The sequence below is a fragment of the Lutra lutra genome, chromosome 9, assembly GCF_902655055.1.
Source record: "Lutra lutra chromosome 9, mLutLut1.2, whole genome shotgun sequence".
NCBI classification, from domain to species: domain Eukaryota; kingdom Metazoa; phylum Chordata; class Mammalia; order Carnivora; family Mustelidae; genus Lutra; species Lutra lutra.
Genome location: NC_062286.1, coordinates 31,718,171 through 31,730,530, shown reverse-complemented (window position 1 = coordinate 31,730,530; position 12,360 = coordinate 31,718,171). Strand labels below are relative to the sequence as shown.

The window sequence follows — 12,360 nt, the reverse complement described above, 5'->3', positions numbered from 1 at the left end:
CTTAGCAGCTTTCAAGTATGCAATAGAGTATTATTTACTATAGTCCCCATGCTGTACATTATATCTCCATAATGTATTTATTTTATAACTGGAAGTTTGTACCTATTGACCCCTTTACCCATTTTACCCACCCTCTACCCACCACTCTGGTGACCACCAATCTGTTCTTTTTATCTGTGAGCTTGGTTGTTTTTGTTTTTAAATTCCACATTTGAGTGAGATCGTACATATTTGTCTTTCTCTCTCTAATTTCACTTAACAAAATGCCCTCAGTGTCCAGCCTTGTTGTCACAAATGACAATATTTCATTCTCTTTTACGGCTGAATAGTATTCCATTGTATATACCCATATGTATATGATTTTGAGTTAATATTTTCATTTTCTTTGGATAAACACCCAGAAGTAGAATTATTAAACTGTATGATAGTTCTATTTTGAATTTTTTAAAAGATTTTATTTATTTATTTGAGAGAGAGACAGTGAGAGAGAGCATGAGAGGCAAGAAGGTCAGAGGGAGAAGCAGACTCCCCGTGGAGCCGTGATACCGATGCGGGACTCAATCCCGGGACTCCGGGATCGTGACCTGAGCCAAAGGCAGTTGCTTAACCAACTGAGCCACTCAGGCGCCCTCTATTTTAAATTTTTTGAAGAATCTCCATACTGTTTTCCATAGTGGCTATGCCAATTTACATTCCTACCAACAGTGTACAAGAGTTCCCTTTTCTCCATATCCTTGCTAACACTTGTTATTTCTTGTCTTTTTGATAATAGCCATTCGCACAGATATGAGGTGATATTTCATTGTGGTTTTGGTTTGTATTTCCCTGATAATTAGTGATGTTGAGCATCTTTTCATGTACCTTATGGCCATCTATATGTTCTCTTTGGAAAAATGTGTATTCATATCATCTGCCAGGTTTTTAATTGAATCATTTGGGGTTTTTTGCTATTGAATTGTATGAGCTCTTTATATATTTTAGATATTAATCTCTTATCAGATACATGATTTGCAAATATTTTCTCCATTCAGTAGGTTGCCTTTTCATTTTGTTGATGTTTCCCTTTGCTTGCAGAAACTTTTTAGCTTGATGTAGTCCCACATTTTCATTTTTGCTTTTGTTGCCTTTGATTTTGGAGTCAGAGTCAAAAAATCACACCAACACTGATATCAAAGAGTTTACTGCCTATATTTTCATCTAGGAGTTGTTTGGCTTCAAGTCTTACATTCAAGTCTTTAATCCATTTTGAGTTCATTTTTGTGTGTGGTGTAAGATAATAGTCTAATTTCATTCTTTTGCATGTGGCTGTCCAGTTTACCCAACACGATTTATTGACCTCTTTTCTCATTGTTTATTCTTGGCCCCTTTATTGTGAATTAATTGACCATATATGTGTGAGTTTGTTTCTGGAATCTCTATTCTGTTCCATTCATCTGTGTGTCTGTTTTTATGCTAATAGTATACGGTTTTATTACCACAGCTTTGTAATATAGTTTAAAATCAGGGATTATGATGCCTCCAGCTTAGTTCTTCTTTCTCAAGATTGCTTTGGCTATTCAGGGTCTTTGTGGCTCTATGCAAATTTTAGGATTATTTGTTCTAGTTCTGCAAAAAATGCCATTGGGATTTTGATAGAGGTTGCATTGAATCTGAAGATTACTTTGGGTAGTATGGACATTCTAATAATTATCAATTCTTCCAATCCATAAGCACAGACTATCCTTCCATTTATTTGTATCTTCTTTGGTTTCTTTTATCAATGTCTTCTAGTTTCCAGTACACAGTTCTTTCACCTCCTTGGTTAAATTTATTCCTAGGTACTTTCTTATTTTTAATGTAGCTTATTACTTCTTGAGTTAAAACTATTTTCTTATAGGAATATGCAAGTCTAAGAGAATATCTTAAAGCTAGCTTTGGGGACGCCTGGGTGCCTCAGTGAGTTAAACGTCGCCTTCTGCTTAGGTCATGATCTCAGGGTCCTGGGACTGAGTCCCATATCAGGCTTCTTGTTCAGTGGAGAGCCTACTTCTCCCTCTGCACCTCCCCCTGCTTGTGCTCCCTCTCTCTGACAAGTAAATAAAATCTCTAAAAAAATAAAATGAAATGAAATAAATATCTAGCTTTGGCTGTATTTTATAATTTTAATGTATCATTTTCATTTTTGCTTTCTTTTTGGTCTATATCTGTTTTGCTTTATATATTTAGGTGTTCTGATGTTGGGTACATAAATATTTACAATTGTTGGAACCTCTTGATTTAATCCCCTTATCATTATGTAATGACCATCTTTGTCCCTTGTTAGTTTTTGCCTTAAAGTGCATTTTGCCCAATAAAAATATAGTTGTCCCTGCTTTCTTTTGGTTTCCATCTGCATGGAATAGCTTTTTCCATCCCTTCACTTTCAGTTGGTGTCCCTAAAGCCAAAGCACTTCTGTTGTAGGCAGCATATGGTTGGGTCTTATTTTTTCATCTCTTCGGCCATTTTGTATCTTTTGCTTGGAGAAATTAACCTCTTTACATGTAAGGTAATTACTAATAGGTAAGGGCTTAATACTGACATTTTGTTAATCGTTTCTTAGGTGTTTTATAAATCCTTTGCTCCTTTCCTCCTCTCCTACTGTCTTTGTGAGTTGATGGTTTTCTCTAGTGGTATGCTTTGATTCCTTTCTCTTTTATATACATACTGTAGATTTTTGCTTTGTAGTTTCCATGAGGCTTACATAAAGCATCTTATAGTTATAATATTCTATTTTAAGCTGGTTAACAACTTAACTTCATTTGCATGCAAAAGCTCTATACTTTCATTCTACCCAGGCAAAATCTCTGAACAAGGTCTGTGTCTCTGAAAGTGTATATGTAAAATAAAATGTTGTTTATCAAATCACATATTAACTACATGAAGAACATCTCTTTTCAACTAGAGTTTGTTTTTTTTTTAAGATTTTATTTATTTATTTGATAGATCACAAGCAGTCAGAGAGGCAGGCAGAGAGAGAGGAGGAAGCAGGCTCCATGCTGAGCAGAGAGCCTGATGCGGGGCTCCATCCCAGGACCCTGAGATCATGACCTGAGCTGAAGGCAGTGGCTTAATCCACTGAGCCACCCAGGCGCCCCTCAACTAGAGTTTTTTAAACCATATACCATAAATCTAACCAAATCGGGATCTAGGACTGGGGCTTAAGCATGTGTGTTTTGAAACTTCTCCAGGTATTTCTGATACATATTCCTGGTTAAGAAATCTGTGCCAGAGAAACTCAATAAATATTAATCCTCAGAGGGATGTGCTTGTAAAGCTTTTGTTAAAACAATTTATCTATGCTTCCCTAGACTCACCCTTTTCAAAAACATGCATTTCCTTATTTCTTTGTAATGGGCTCTGTCCATAACTGTGACAAAGGATTGTCATACTTGTCTAGTTTTATGATGTGTGTATTAATTTCTCTCTTGCAGGCAAAAATGAGTTCTTCAGTAAGAAGAAAAGGCAAGCCAGGCAAAGGAGGTGGAAAAGGGTCGTCTAGAGGAGCCAGAGGAGGCAGGAGTCACACCAATAAATCGCACGGGGGCGGGGGCGGCGGCAGTGGTGGTGGCAGTGCTGGCAATCGGAAGGCCTCGAGTAGAATTTGGGATGATGGCGATGACTTTTGTATCTTCAGTGAATCAAGACGCTCATCCAGGTCATTATGCTTTTTTAATATTTAAGTATAGAAATAGTATCAGTTCGTGACCTGTGGGACAGCAGAGAGCTAAGAGGAAGTGGGGAAAATGCCAAGTAATTCTGGTCAAGTGAATTGTAGCTCTTGTTTTAAAACCTTGCAGTCTTCTACTCTGTAACCTTTTCTAGAGGCTTCCAAAAAAAGCCACCTAATGGCTCTTTTTGGAAGGTCGAAATCTGAGGTTAACTTCAACTTTCAGGCCACTGTGAATCAAATATAATGCTGTTGCTGTAACTCATGTTACCAGAATAAGTATTGGAAATGGCAAAAGTGGTGAAAATTATTTTGACTATTTCTTACACATTGTAGTTTGAAAGTCCCCGAATGCTACTTGTTGGTCCTCTCTGTCTTTTTAGTTGATGAATTATCTCTTTTCCAGACATATCAGCCAAAGCTTCACTGGTGCTTTGTGTGATGACCCGTGAGAGAGTCATTTTCATCTTTCAAAGTTTCATCTTCAACTTTCAAATATGAATAGATTCTGATAATTCTAATGAATATTTAGTAAAAGTATAGGTTTTATTGCTGCAGGTTATATAGCATAGATAGAGAATTCTCACTGTCTGCAAGCTGTCCACGGAATTTTTGGAGATGGAAAGGTTTCTTTAAAGCTACACGCACACACACTCTCTCTCTCTCTCTTTTGTGGAAATAACTCCCAACTAAATATTAATTAGAAAGGAATATAGGTGTGTGCTAGAGCTTAACTGCATCAAACATGCTTTTAACTTAAATGAATACAAGTATTTGCACTCAGAAAAAGAAAAAAGAAAAACAGATAGCATTTAAATAGTTTAAACCTGCCACTGAATGAATCTGAGCCCCATAGTGAGCAAGACATGGAAGAAGTACAGTTCCCTTGATCAGTCTCAGTCTCCAGGTGCTTTTTGTAGTTGAAGCCACTTGATGCACTGAGTATGTGATTTTAGGGCTTAAATACATATTTTTATACATACTCCCTAATATAACCAAGAACTTCATCTAATATTCAACCAGAGAGTCTACAAATGTTTTTTTGTTCTAAAAGAAAAATGATCATTTTGAACATACTAAGAGCTAATATATCATTCTCAAACTTGACCCTTTTTTAAAAGGAATCTAGGAAATTTCTAGGGGAATTTTAAGGTATATTTTCACTTTACCTGCTGACTTAAGAGCCTAACTTCTGAGTTAGATGCAGCTCCCTTCTTTTTGAAAACATAAACATTGTAACTGGGGGTTCTTATAGCCTTAGGCATCCATTCATGCTGCAAGTACGTACTGAGCGCCCATTATGCACCCCACACTGTGTTAGGGACTAGAATTAGAGCAATGAATAAGAGAGTGTTCTTGTCTTCATAGCAAGTTTGAGGTATAAAGACCATAAATGATATATAATATGCCAGGCAGAAAGTGCCCTGGAGAAAAATGAAGATAAAAGAGGTAGAAAATGCCAAAATAAACTGCTGTTATTTTTAAGTGGTTGCTGTTTTATGTAGAGTGATCAGGGAAGGCTTCTCTAATAACATGTCCTTTAAGCAGGGACGAGAAGGAGAACATTCAAGGCAGCGGGAACACCACGTACAAAGCCCCTCAGCCAGGAATGTGCTTGGAAGGTTTAAGAAGTGGCAGGGAAGCATGTGGCCAGAGTGGATGGGTAAGAAGGAGAGTAACAGGCAGTTAGATCCAAGAGGCTAACGCTATGTAGGACCTTAGTGTCCTTTGTAAGGATTTTGGCTTTTGCTTTGAGAAAGATAGGAGGCCATTGCCAGCCTTGAGGCAAAGGTGTGTGACATCAGTCCCTCCTGCCAGAGTTGCTACTATTCATTGTATGCCTTTATGTGAATTAGAAAATGGTGCCCCTTTCTTTGGGCAGTTATAGCCCCAGAAGCATGGCTTGTAAGCTAACATGGACTGGATTTGAACACTTGCTGTCCCATCCTCCCTCATCTTCCTCCTATCCCCACCAGGAGCCTTTGCACAGTGTTCAGTCTGCACAACTATACTTGGTAGCCCTGACTCAGTATTCTGTGTGTACTGTCTATAGGCAATTTATATCTAAATCTTGAGTTCGGGGAAAAAATCTGAGCTAGAGAAGTTAATGTATGAGTCCTCTAAATGACCGCAATTTAGAACTGTGAGATCGGATGAGACGGACTATATAGATAGAGAAGAGGTCCGAACTTTGAGGCCTGGGCTACTCTAGGCTTTATAGCTGAGAGAGATTAGGAGAATCTGTCCAAGGGGATAGGGGAGTTGCCAGAGGAGTAGGAGGAAAACTAGGAGAGTTTGGTTTCTGGAATCAGGAAATAAAGCTGCTCTGAAGAGGATTATCCAGTTGGATAGGGTGGGATCCATAAAGGGGATACTTGTCGTGAAGGAGTGCTTGTGAGAGCTCAAGAGAAATGTGCGCTCACAGCTGGCCTCTGGATTTGGCGGTGTGGGTAGCATAGGTGACCTTTATTTCTTTAGTTGCACAGCCATTGCCTTACATAATTATGGTTTCTTTGTTTATTTTTGGTGTGAATTTTTCTTTATTCAAGTCTAATGAACATACAGTCTTTTAGTAGTTTCAGTCACACAGAATAATTGTTCTGCAATTCTGTGTGTTACTTAGTGCTCATGAGGATCAGCGCCCTCTGCATCCCCATCACCTGTTCACCCATCCCCGGGCTCCCTCCTCCCCGCTGGCGGCCACCAGTTGGATCCATGTATTTAAGAGTCTGCTTTTCTGCTTGTCTCTTTTTGTTTTCCTTTGTTCACTTGTTTTTGTTTCTTAAATTTTACATACGAGCGAACTTCTAAGAACTGTCTCACCAAATTCAAATATATAAAACATCATATTTAACTATGGTCACTGTGTTGTACACTACATCTCCAGAACATACTCGTCTTATTACTAAGTTTGTCCCCTTCTATTTCCTTTAGCCATTTGCTGCAGCTCTCCCTCTGCCCCATAGGAATGATCACTTCCCCTAAGCAGGCCTAGAAGATGCAACATTTTCTTCATTCCCACAAAGGTGCTGTGTAATCTAGTTATGACCCTAAGACTGCTGGAGAACACATGTGAAGGCCGCCAGGAGTTTCTTGAACCAATGGAATGGGCTGCACATTTTGTATCGTGTTTATTCATTTGAATTCAGGATTATTGGAGACTCCTGTTTTATTGAGGACTGCAGTTATGCAGGCCACCAGGGTAAGATTAACTAAGAAAATTATCTTATACATGGAAAGGTTTATAATCCAGATGTCCCTCACCTGCCATTTCCTAAGAATCAGGTAATTTCAGTTTTTCATTGGTATCTCCCTTTTCTGTGAATCCCAAGCCAGATCTTACACTGTTTCTGTAGGTGGTATGACAGTTATATGCATAGCAGAAGATGAGCTGACAGGATCTCTTCTCTATGGTGCCATTTTGGTCTTATCTCACAGCTTCTACTCCAAGGCCTCAGCTGTGAATGTCTGCACCTTAGCTTCAGTAACAGTGTTACTGAAGTAGTGTTCAAGACTCTTGATGGGTAGTAGGATGAGGCACGATTTTCTTAGTGTAGTGTTTGATTTTTCTCCTTGTAATTTTGGTTTTAGTCCTCACTGAATTATATATCTAGAGCATAGATCTTGACAAGAGCTGTTTGATATAGTCGGTGAGGAGAAGCCCTGATTGTAGTGTGTGTCAGAGAGAAAAGGAAGGAAAATGGAGACAAAGACAATGATTTAGATAACCCTTCTGAGGAGTTTTACAATAAAGGGCAGAGGAGGAAGAAGAGATAAGGCAATAGTTTGAGGGGGAGAATTTGGTTTGGTTTTTTTAAGATGGTAGAATTACACAGGATGTGTGTGTGCTGATGGACTGCTCCAAGAGGAATGAAGAACTGATGATGTAGAGGAAAATACAATGCTGGGATTCTTTCCTTGAGGAGACTGAAGAGATTGGGATACAGTGTACAAACAGAGGGATTGACTTTAGGATCACAGTGGGCATGGAGCCTACTTTAAAAGAAAGAAAAGAACGTTAGAAGAAATGATAGACTTGGGGCAACATTTCTTTTCAGAAACTATGACTAAGTGACTAAAACCATAATCGATTATATTTTCTCCTTTGCTATCCAGTGTTGCAAGTTTATATGTGTGGTTCTTTTCAAAGTCTTAATATTGTGAATTGAGATTTTAAACATAAAAAGTTTCTTCCATTTCCTAGATTTGTGAAAATTTATAATGAAACATGCCAAATGAAAAAAAGAAATTTAGTGAATAATGTTAAACTTTAGAATTTATTATTTTTTTTAAAGATTTTATTTATTTATTTGACAGAGAGAGATCACAAGTAGACAGAGAGGCAGGCAGAGAGAGAGAGAGAGGGAAGCAGGCTCCCTGCTGAGCAGAGAGCCCGATGCGGGACTCGATCCCAGGACCCTGAGATCATGACCTGAGCCGAAGGCAGCGGCTTAACCCACTGAGCCACCCAGGCGCCCTAGAATTTATTATTGTTTTAAATATTAAAAAGAGTCCCTAAAAAAAATCTAAAATCTAACAATGAAAGATGAGTGAAATAAATTCCATTGCATCTATATCTATACATACCCATTTAAAGATACATTGTAGGAGGGCGCCTGGGTGGCTCAGTGGGTTAAGCCTCTGCCTTCGGCTCAGGTCATGATCTCAGGGTCCTGGGATTGAGCCCCACATCGGGCTTGTGCTCAGCAGGGAGCCTGCTCCCCCTGACCTGCCCGCCTGACTCTCTGCCTACGTATGATCTCTCTCTCTCTGTCAAAAAAAAAAAAAACCAAAAAACCACCACCACAACCAACAACAATGACAAAAAATACATTGTAAGAGAATATTTAATCTTAGAGAAATACCAGTTTTATTTTGATAAGCAAATAAAGCAAATATAAAAGATTATATTATACTGTATAGTTTTATTTATGAATGTGAAAATAATTGATGTGAATTAGAATGACTTCTGTTTTCTACTTTTCTCCAGTGAACATGTGTTTATTATTATTTTTTTTAATGAGGAAGTAATGATAATTTAGGTAATATTTCTGAAGCAGGGCCTAATATTCACAAGTAAGATGAGACCCTTCATTGTTTTCAGATTGGGTACCCAAAATAGAATGAAATAATATTTGTGTGTAACACATTTTTTTTTTGAAAGTCCTCTATTCCAGCAGGAGTCATCCTACTATTAGTTTTTCCAGAGGATTCTTGAGTTAGTGAAGCCAGATTTAATGATTATCTAATCAGATTTTTTTTTTCCAGCAGCAGCAAGATAATAAAGTCTGGTAAGTACTGTGGAAAACAAGGAATTCTTCACATTCATTGTTACCATTTGTAAGGTAGTTGACAGTCCCGCTGGTGCTGTATATATTTGGGGCCTGTGGGGTGAGTGTCAAAGTTCTGGTCCCAAGTCAATGTGTCCTTTGCAGACCTAGCAACAGTAGTGTAAGAAAAGGAGAGGCACGCCCCAGATGGAAGCCCGAAGCCAAAGTGCCCCTTCAGACCCTGCACATGACTTCTGAGAACCAGGAGAAAGTGAAAGCTCTTCTCCGGGACCTGCAGGAGCAAGACGCAGACGCTGGATCTGAGTAAATCATTTTATTTGAGTAAATTCGTATGTGAAGGAAGCTGTGTTGGCAGTGGGCAGGTCCCACGTGTCTTTGGGACAACTTTTCAATACTGATCCTATGGTGACAATGTAATTAGTTGGAAGTGAGCTGAGAGAAATAACAAGAATAACTATTCAGCAACAGTTTCGGAGTGAGTTCGTATTGCAGTATCTGCAAGCGGTACAAATTGCCTTTTTTTTTTTTTTTCCGAGAACAATGCTGAAACAGACTCAGTAATTGCTTTATTGACAGGCTCCTGAATAGAACCTTGGAGTGAACAAGCAGCGGTGTTGTTGTAGGAGCAGATACCGAGTTGATGAGATGAAGGCTTAGGGGTACGCTTTCTCATATCCGTCTGCCAAAGAGAAACAACTTGGACTCTTTGACTGTTTTGCTTTGTGATTTTAGTCAAAGAAGTCAATTTGTCGCATTCGCCACAATAATGGGTGGTCAGTGGTGAACAGCTCCATCTCCAGCTTATCTACAAATCTCTTTATCTGCTTTAGATTTAGGAAAGGTGGTTATGCAGCCAAGCAAAAAATGAGGGATGGTTTTTATGAATGAGGAGAGAGAATAGCCAGGGCTTCCGTGGTTAAGAATATAGGCTCTGGGGTCAGACTGCCTTGGTTAAAAATCTCTGGTTGCTCTTTACCGTATAACCTTTGGTGATTACTAATCCTCTCTAAGTTTTAGTTGATCATCTGAAAAATGGAGATTCCAATAGTATCAGATTAGTGGGAAGACTTTTAAAGAGACAGACCATATAAAACCCTTCACATAGTACCTGGCATGTCATAAATGCCTGGTGAATATTAATTGCCAGGATATAAATGAATAGATCAATAAAAGTTTAAATCAGGGGTTGCCTGGGTGGCTCAGTGGGTTAAAGCCTCTGCCTTCGGCTCAGGTCATGATCCCAGGGTCCTGGGATCGAGCCCCGCATCAGGCTCTCTGCTCAGCAGGGAGCCTGCTTCCCTTCCTCTCTCTGCCTGCCTCTCTGCCTACCTGTGATCTCTGTCTGTCAATAAATAAATAAAATCTTAAAAAAAAAAAAAGTTTAAAATCAGTGACTAAGAAGAGTTAGGATCCTAAAAAAAAAAGAAAAGAAAAGAATAGTTAGGATCCTGGGTCCTTTGGCTCCTTGAACTAAATTCTTAGACTCTTGCTTAATTATTCTTTGAAGTACATGGAAATTAGTATCTAATGTAAGAAATATTACCTTTGGCAGAAGAGGCATTTCCGGGGAGGAGGAAGATGATGAACCCGAGTGTGATGATGAACAGTACTGGTCTGCTGGACGAGAAGCTTCCCTTGTTCCTGACTGTGACCCTTTGGAATATGCTGGCTCAGGCCCAATGGAGCCTCATAGTCCAGAGTTTACCGTCTCGACATTTGCAGTGCAGAAGCTTTCCAGGTGATTGCTTTCAACATTGATGGGAGTTAGGGGAGAACTGAAGAGACTGAAATCATACTATAAACCCAACTACCCCTCTGGAGTACTTTCCTAGTGTGTGGGTTGTGGCAGTGCCTGATACATGTCTAATATCTTCTCTTTCAGAACAAGGTGATTAGGGAGTATTACCAGAGATACTTTTTCAAAATACAGATCCTACCTATATATGGTGATAACTTCACACAAACATGTATAAATGAATTTCACTTCTGTGACTTGCTACTACTTAATATTTTTGTCGCGTTTCACACTTGTAGGTACGGCTTCGACACTGAGCGCTGTCAGGCAGCCCTGAGGCTCTGTGATGGAGACGTCGGGGCATCACTAGAACATCTGCTCACACAGTGTTTTTCAGAGACATTTGGGGAGAAGATGAAGAGCTCGGAGGCAGTTGTCAGTGTCAGCTTGGATGAGTGTGTGGAACAGCGGCAGGAAGAGGCATTTGCTCTCAAGTCCATCTGTGGAGAGAAATTTATAGAAAGAATTCAGAACCGAGTCTGGACCATTGGATTAGAACTGGAGTACTTGACGAGTAAATTCTGCAAATCCAAGCAAAAGGAAAGTACCAAAAATACACAGGACGCTACACTTGAAGTCTGTAAATTTTACCTCAAAGGAAATTGTAAATTTGGATCAAGATGCAAATTCAACATGAAGTGCCCCCAATCAGATTGTCGGAAGAGCAGAAAGAATTATAGATGATTCTCATCTTAATGCCACGAAGATGCCTCTTTTTTATATGAACTCGAAATTCGATTTTCTAAAGACCACAAATACCCTTACCAAGCTCCTCTTGTGGCATTTTATTCCACCAATGAGAATCTACCTCTGGCTTGTCGTTTACATATTTCTGAATTCCTTTATGGCAAGGCCTTGACATTTGCAGAAACTTCAGAACCTGTTGTGTATTCTTTGATAACCCTTTTAGAGGAAGAATCAGAAATAGTCAATTTACTGACAAATACCCATCACAAGTACAGTGTCCCTCCTGTGAACTTTCTGCCAGTATCCTCTGGGACCAGAATAAATAATCCTGTCTGTCGTAAACCAGTGATTCCAAATAATTCTTTTGCTTCAAATCAAATTCCTGAAGGTATGTAAGGCCTTGATTGCGTGGAGGGCCTTGTGGAGGGGGAGTTCAGAATGGTGGATTGAGGAAGTCAGTGTTTCCGAGGGCTGTGCTTGGATTCCTCTGGTGATCTTAGGCAAGTCATTCTCCTCAGTCCATGGGCAAAAGTAATGAGAATCCCTGAACTGTGGCCTGACTTTAATTGTAAGTGCCATGATTGGGCTCTCTGCATTGAAGGTTTGTAGCGTTGTGTAAGTTTATTCAAGCAATTGGGAGCTGGAAGAACTAGAGCATCTTCCGAGAAAAACTGTTCCATTTAATTCCTTTGGATTCACGTGTTTACTTCTGATGCTTTACATGGAATGACTTTCAAATGAGTTTTTAGAAGTATTTCTCTTGCTATAGTACCCTAGTCCCCCAAAGTTCATTAGCATAGGGCTACATTTATGAATCCCTAAATCCTCAAAGAAATGTTTGTGCAATCTTCTGGCTTTATTGAAATCCAGATTTGCTGTACCGATTCTTACACCACAATTA

The 12,360-nt window shown here is 39.2% G+C and overlaps 1 protein-coding gene across 1 annotated transcript in view; it reads left to right on the top strand.

The window, feature by feature from the left end:
- The window catches only part of DHX57 (DExH-box helicase 57), a 56,085-nt gene that overhangs the window by 4,465 nt on the left and 39,260 nt on the right, over nucleotides 1–12,360 (top strand). Inside the window, 6 exon segments of the mRNA XM_047744701.1 lie at nucleotides 3,451–3,674; nucleotides 9,122–9,280; nucleotides 10,530–10,715; nucleotides 11,012–11,410; nucleotides 11,412–11,470; nucleotides 11,473–11,847. Coding sequence (XP_047600657.1) covers nucleotides 3,457–3,674; nucleotides 9,122–9,280; nucleotides 10,530–10,715; nucleotides 11,012–11,410; nucleotides 11,412–11,470; nucleotides 11,473–11,847 — 1,396 coding nt within the window. The 5' untranslated portion in view covers nucleotides 3,451–3,456.